Below are 8279 nucleotides of genomic sequence, written 5' to 3'. Positions count from 1 at the left end.
TATAATCGAATGTGTCCTGACTAATTCAAAGACTGATCAACGTAGATCCTAAATAATGATAGCTTGAGGCTTGCAATTTACACAAATTGCAAATTTGCGAATCAAATTGCAATTTGATTCAAGATCACAACTTGTAATGTCCAATTAGATATAGTAATATGTTCAAAATAAAAATTATAAAATATTATGTACCCCCGAGAAACAATAAGAATATAAGATCAGTATCCACTGATGGTTCGAAGCATTATAATCGTTGTGATCGCGAGTTCGATTATAACAATATAGGAATACCACGTAATATTATTTGGTCTAAACAAGTCCAAAACAATTTTTTTTAACGGATCGTCCTGTTCCAAGGATCATAGGTATGAACTGGGCTTAGTTTAACTAACCATTTTAATGTTTTCAGTATCCATCTGAAGCCCACGAGACACGGAAAAATATGATCAATATAATATTATAACATCGTTCGATAACTAACGCCATATCATAATAATAATAATAATATAATAACTGTCAAGAAAGATAACATCTTAACGTAGGTATAATATATTATACGAAATTATTACCATCTAAACAATATTTATAATCTCGTGACTTATATCGTGTGTGGTGTGTGCAGCGGCGGACCGAGTAATAATAGATAATGATGATGCACATTGATGACGATGATGATGACGAAAACCAATCGGTTCTCCAAGACTCGGCGACCGATGGTATATGTATATATTGCATAACAGAGCAGTTCTAGGTCGCCAGCCAGTCGGATGAAAAATAGTGAAATGATCAGCGGAAGGCGGCGACGTCCATACTGCAGCTCAAGTTCACGATTATGCCCCCTTCGAGTGGAAGAAAACATTACATCGTAACACTGCCGGGTCCGGCGGGCGGCGTCGTATACCAGCTATACCGTTGGCGGTCGTGCATCCCGAAGTTATCGCACCGCCGTGACGTAACCACGGTCGTGGTTGCCGCTGCGAACTGGGGGAAGCGTGGACCGACCGTCGTACGGTCCCCGAGTATAAAAACCGCGGGCCAACGCTGTTCCGGCGTCAAAACTTCACCTCTCACCAGCGCACTTATACCCAATCGCTTCGCACACGCACACCAAACCCGCACGGATCGCGTCGTTTCTGTCGTCCTCTACTCCACCGATATCTGCACGGTACACGCACGACTGCAGCCGAGCCGAGAAGAACGTGACGGCGATCGCTGACCACCGGTGGTGACATATATATATATATACAGACAGACAGACAGACAGACAACTCCTCGACCATAACCATGGTCGGAACAAGACACTTGGTGAGTACGCGCGATTTGGCCGGACGATGTATAGATCACGCGTGGTATAGATTTACTGGTAGTAGGTAATTAATATAACGTAGAAGTGGCGGGTTTCGAGCAATCTCCGATAGCATCTATTTAGTTATATTCAGTACAAACTGATTCAAAACAGTTGCTGTTCAAAGGCAACGAATATAACGACTGAAGTATAATTTGGTATATATATCTATGTTATCGAGTTTTGATAATTCGAATCTCTCGGGGAATAAAAATAAATTACGACAACTATACCGCCGTTAATATAAGGCGGAAATATTTTTAAAGACTATTATGAATCGTAATAATGCGTAAATGCCATTTAACTGTGTATATGAATGTGTGTGTATATAATATAACACAATTCATATCCACGTGTCGATTAACTTAAAAAAATTCCAGTCATTCGTCCCACCACCGAAAAACGTGTTAAATACTCATAAACTGAGATGTACAGCATTTCAGTAGTATCGACTATCGTAACACACTATGACTGGTGCAGAGTGCCGCGAATTAACATAATTGGAAAATTTGCCATGTTCCGACAGGCATATTGGATTGGGTTGAGTTGGGTTAACTAATCGGCTGAGGTTAAAATATCTGGGCGATAAATACATCAACAATAATGTTTCGCAACTTCTAAGGCCAAACATAATTTAATACGTGCTTGGACGCAATAATTCAGGATTTGTCACAACTCTAACCATTTACCGGTATTTAGTAGACCGATTTCAAACCAACTCAAATTATGTTACTTTAACGTTAGATTTAAATAGTGTATAGGTAGATAACCTAACTATATAATTAGTTCACTGTTACGTTAGCAAAAAAATTATTTTGTTTAAGTAATTATTTTTACTCGTGTTACTATACTACTACCCAACATTGTATTTCACGCATATATATTACATATTATATACCAACATATATTACCCATTCACCAATACTCAACCAACTAGTCATTATTCAACCAACCCGACTAAAAGTTGCCCCGACGCTGTATATACCATGGATGTCGTTACATGGTGGCTATAATAGTATTATAATACGTTTTGGGCCCACAGGTGTTTTTGGCCGTGTACGTCCTATACGTGCAATTGTCAGCCGCCTATCCAGTCTACCAAGAAGACGACCACTACGACGGTCACGACCACGGACACCACCACGGTATACCACCGGCCACGTCGTACGCTACCATATCGACGACGCACGTCAAAGTACAACACCCACAGGCGGCGCCCACGAAGTACGCGACTCCGTACAAAGTGAGTACCTTATGCTGACATTATACGTATCTACCAATTTTCTATATCACCGACAAAAGGGATTGTTTGTGTGTGGTGTGCATGTAAGTGATCCACAACCAAATATATCGCACTCGTGGTTTTGAAATTTGGTTCACAGGTTGTTGGTTGTTCTATAAATAAACCTGAGGATTTTGAGGCCAAATTCTGAAATTTGGCATTTTAAAGAAGGGCTCCACTGGGATTTTTTGGCTCACGAAAAACGAATAATTTTTTGTTTGTATGGGGAGTACCATTGGTTACGGAATGTAATATAGTTAATTGGATATAATTTTATACTTGGTCAAAACCACCCAAATTAATGTGTTATAAATATGCGTAGTTTACATTTAACAGAGCTTATGTAAATCTTCTGTAGGCATTATTTCAATTGTCGTGGACAAAGCCATACAGGATCAACAGCTATAGTATAAGATAAAACAAAAAAATATTTTAAAACACGACATATTTCGATGAGATGAGCAGGCATAAGCTATTATATAACCTAACCCGTTCTTCGAATTAAATATTAAATCGTTATTCCATTAAAATAATATTGTATTATGTATAATACCTATTATATATTATAGGACTTTGCGTACCTACCATATTTCGAGACGCAAGACTACGAATATTTTTTATTTTATATTAGACAATAGACGGTAGTGTAAAAATATTACATTTCTCGGCATCATACTCGTATATAACATGTTGATATTATAAAATACCATGTTATAATAATGTGTATATGTAGGTATAGGTATATGATATCATTAATGCGATGCGATTTTGTAATGCTTATAAAATATATATTTAATAATTATTATTAAGTCCTCTCTATATACGGCGGCCGCGGAACCCCGTCGGCGTGTGTGTTTACGAAGTAGGAAGTCTAAAGCTATATACGACGCGTGTATATCCGCCGCACTCAGATACCTATATATGTATAATATATCACACACACACGCACACACACACACACACACACACACACACACACGCACACATATATATTATAGGTACAATATACGTCGCGTCGTGTGTATTAAATTCTAGCGCAACGGAACGGACGCCTTTCTCCTGAGAGTTGCGTAAGTTCGGCGGCGCGACGAGACGCGAAGTCGTTAAACCCGCCACCACCGCGTTACGATTGTTTTTTCCCAACTCGTTCACTTTCCAAGTTCGACAAAGCGGGCGGCCAGTGAGGTTCCGCCGTTTATATATATATAATATTATTGCCTTGGAGGTTCGGTAATCGAACTCGATCGTATACAATATTATTATTAAATTATTTACACGCCGCGCCGACGCGGGAGCATATTATTATAAAATATAGTCATTATTATGTATTATACAGTGCTATTCAAAACGAATTATCTTCCGATTTCAAATGCTTATATTGTGTTTTTAGTTTTAGAATAACATCATCAGTAGGTATATGATAGGTACATTCATTAAAAGAATAATATTTCAAATTTATTTAATGGTGTAGGTAGGTACTATCCACTTGGTACCTATAATAACGTCCTATGTGACTTTTCTTGATCACACGAACAACGCATCTAGTCGGAATTCAAATTTATTACATGCGTATCCGATGCAGCTGACTCCGCTTTTTTAGCTCCTCCGTGGTTTATAACAATCATGGGGGTATCATACACAATGCGCAGAATCTTTAACAAATCCCTAAAATTTGTATAGTCACATGGCGTATGATTAGGTCGATTAGGAAACCAGGTGCAAAGCATCGAGTGATTATTATTTTGACCCTCTATACATAAATAAGATCAAGCCGTACATTGTCAGAAATATTGTTCGGGTGCTAATATTATACCGATAACGTATTGGATTTGTATAGGTACTCAGTTGCGAGTAGGTACAACAGCAACAAAGAAATAGGTTCGACAGTATTTCCGTGGGCGTTAAAGTCCTCCTATATAATATAACTATAGTCTATATAGCTTTTCACCTATGTAGATACGATATATAATATTATACCGTTGCACATAAATTGCGTACCACTCGTACCAGTCCCTCAAATTGTGTCTCACTCTCGTTTTAATATACGGTTAATATGAATTGGATCTCAAGTATTATAGAACATTTTTTTTTTTGGAGTTTCAAAACTAAATTATTTTATATTTTTCATGAAAATTTAGTATTACAAAATTACCTAATACTTAAAAGTTAATAATATTTAATTAAATATTTCATATACTCATAAAAAGTATTGTATTTTGACATTTTGTATAGTTTTTAGTGGTTTGCATGCTGAATAAAGATATTATAGATTAGACGGGCTTCCCAACCGATAAGTAACTATAGTATATGCTTACACCACAGTGTCTGAAATTATTTCATATATTATAATTGACTGCGTTACTTTGATTAGTAGCCATATGACTTACATATGCTAGTGTAGTATTATTGTCCTATGTTTAATTTAAAAAACGGGTAAGTGGGTGTCACTTTTCTGTACAATAAGGTTAAAAGTGAGTCACTGTAATGGATGGTGTTAAATTTGAATTCGATGATATAATATGATTGTATACAAAAAATGATTCTGAGTAGAGATGGGTTTTTTCAAATTTAATACAAATATACAATCCATTGTACATTGACCCACTTGTAACCTATTGTACAGCAGAGCGACATCCTTACCTGCTTTTTTATATTTATATTATTATTATTAATACGGTAGCTGGTAAGTTGATTTAATATTATTTATATATCATCATATTTGTATAATGTATATAACAGATAAAAGTATACTTTAGAAGTTTCAAGTACATGCTCACAAATAATATTTTTAAATTGCAACAAAATTACTATAACTGTTGTACCTACTTGATTTTAATGTGTAATTTCGTCGAAATTTGAACTAATAACAACTATAAAAAACTGTGTTCATATTATATTCTTTAGATTTTTTTGACTATAGTATAAACTGCTTGCGTGCAACCTTATTTAAAATTTTCAATCTATACAAATTGAACATTTTATACATTTTTAACTAAAAATAATTTGTCAATTTGGCAATTTTGTCAAAATTTGGACTTTATAAATGCTTATAAAAAAAATCTTGCATACGTATATTTGAATTGGTATATTGTAACAATGATGGAGGATCCTTGTATTACATTTCAAGGCTTTTTATCTAGCGAATAAAATGTTATTGACATTTATAGAAAATAAACAAAAAAATTCAAAATTTAAAATCCTTATAAACACCTCAAAACGGGTCTAAATATGTCGAAAATGTTATCAACTATAGAAAATTATAAAATAAACAAATAGTGTAAATTTCAAGTATCTATGCGTGGTTATTCGTTTTTAAATTACAACAAATCTATTGGAAAAGATACTGAAGTTGAAAATCTAACCATTATTTCGACTACTTTTCGTGTACACAGACACAGAATAAAAATTAAATTAAAAAAACACATCATTGTAAAAAAAATACATTCATATATCTACTCAGAATCTGAAAAACATTAAATTGTAAATTATTTGTTAAATGCAAATTGTATTTTACAATAGATATTATTTTAGGAATAACTTAGGAATATATTAACCTTAGAACGCAATTCATTAAAAAAGGTACGGTTATCTGACTTGGTACGCATGTCATGTGCGCTCTAATATACGTACTCATATATTGTGGTGTATAACGAATGTTATTAAGTACCTACACTATACAGTCAACAGGTCTCCAGCTGTGTATATCCCTTTTAATAAGTTTTTTTAAAGTCAGATTTTAGCAAATTATTTATTGGGTGATTATAGTTTATTCGCATTGTTCACTTAATTTTTTTAAATTATAAGGACATTTTGAATTTAAAAAAAAATTATCTCCCGATATTTCAACATTTAAGGTAGATGCTGATATTTTATTCTAAAAAATATTTAAATGTATATAAAATAAACATTTTCATTGGTTGTGCAGTGTGCACTTCCGCATATTGTGTGAAACAACATTAAACTGAATGATGTTTTTGAACTTAAAATTAATGTAAAAACTTTACAGTAATAATTTGTGAAAATGAAATTTAAAATAAACCTTTTAACCGTGTCAAACACAGTGGGACAACTATATATAGCGCGCTATCATAACATTGTGACAGTGACGAGCGTATATATGTAATATGTATAATATGTTTATTGTTAAATGTGCACATTTCGATTCAACTTTATTGTTGTCAGAAAGCAATTATTTCTTTAGCTAATGACTTCCCATTACACACCTCTCTAAACTTTATAATTTATATTATAATAGGTTCGTCAAACGAACTGGTTACGCGGACGATTACATACAAAATATAAGATCCATGTCGCTGGCACCTCCCATTTCGAATTTGGGTTCAAAACCGGGGCGATCGTTTGTTCTTCGTTAGTGCTTTTTATACGATCGTTAGTGCTTTATCCCTTCCAAAGTTATTCACGTTTCGTACGTTGGAGTATAAATAAGTTTATATTTATGATCAGTATTTACAATCGAAATAGTGATATTTACAACAAATATAGAAATATAATATTATGAATATATAATATTGTATTATTATGTATTACATAGATAAAACCAAACTATGACTAATTATTTAATATCTCAAACATGGCAAGATATATAATGTCCATGGCACCCCCTGTACGAAATGTGAAATACTTTGGAAGGAATAAAAGCATTAAACGATCGTATAAAAAGCACTAACGTGAACTAACGAAGCACAATCACTCCGGGTTTTGTCCCCTAATTCGAAATTGGAGGTGCCAATGACATGGATCTCAAAATATATCAATAAAATTGTCTCTTGATCTGTAATAAAACATTATAATAGTAGGTACAGTAATACACAAGAACGTCGACTGGATTTTAACTTTTGATTTAGAGCTCCAGGTTATCTAATACGCAGTGGCACTTTATAAACATTTGTATTTATATGAAAAGTTATTATTTTTTGAAATTCGTCGACAGTTTAATTATAACTCAATTTGGTCCAAATAATAATAATATAATAATAACCACCAGCGCATCAAATTATGTGTAATTAAAAATAATGTGTGTTGTTCTATTACCTATTTTAAATCATATTTATACCAAACTTACGAGAGACCTTGTATTAGGTATATGTTCAAGGTTTTTTACTCGCAAATAGGCATGCATTATACATAAATCGAAAAGAAAACGAAAAAAAGGTCATATTATATTTTATGTATTTACTGGTTCCACGACAAAATATCCCGGTAAAAATATCCCGGTCAAAATATCCCCGACAAAATATCCCTAAACCAAAATATCCCCGACAAAATATTCCATGACAAAATATCCCGCGTAAAAATATCCCCGACAAAATATCCCCGACAAAATATAATATAATAGCTGTTGCGATTAGAAGTAATAATCGCACTTTATCTAATCTAGTAATAGGTATTCGTTATTTTGATAATGGTATTATAGTGTCATTTTATATCATTACCTACGTCCTACAGTGCGTGTCGTGAGCATTTAACAGTCTTAAATCAAATTTTTTAAGTAACAATTTTTATTTAATTATAAAATGCTAGAATTTGTTAAAAGCCAAAAAGGCAATAATTTACTAATATTTGAAGGGTATTTATTCAGTATACACCGAAAGAGTGAAGAAAAAATAATTTGGCGTTGCACTGAGTATAAAA

General features: G+C 33.5%; 1 protein-coding gene across 1 annotated transcript in view; it reads left to right on the top strand.

The window, feature by feature from the left end:
• Positions 1-1038: 1038 nt before the first annotated feature.
• Positions 1039-8279, top strand: part of LOC100160404 (vacuolar protein-sorting-associated protein 36) — a 10953-nt gene continuing 3712 nt past the window's right edge. The window contains exons 1-2 of the mRNA XM_001952299.5: positions 1039-1305; positions 2388-2588. Coding sequence (XP_001952334.1) covers positions 1285-1305; positions 2388-2588 — 222 coding nt within the window. The 5' untranslated portion in view covers positions 1039-1284. The remainder of the gene's footprint in view (positions 1306-2387; positions 2589-8279) is intronic.

Source organism: Acyrthosiphon pisum, chromosome A1, assembly GCF_005508785.2.
Source record: "Acyrthosiphon pisum isolate AL4f chromosome A1, pea_aphid_22Mar2018_4r6ur, whole genome shotgun sequence".
NCBI lineage: Eukaryota > Metazoa > Arthropoda > Insecta > Hemiptera > Aphididae > Acyrthosiphon > Acyrthosiphon pisum.
This window is presented reverse-complemented; position numbering and strand designations above follow the sequence as displayed.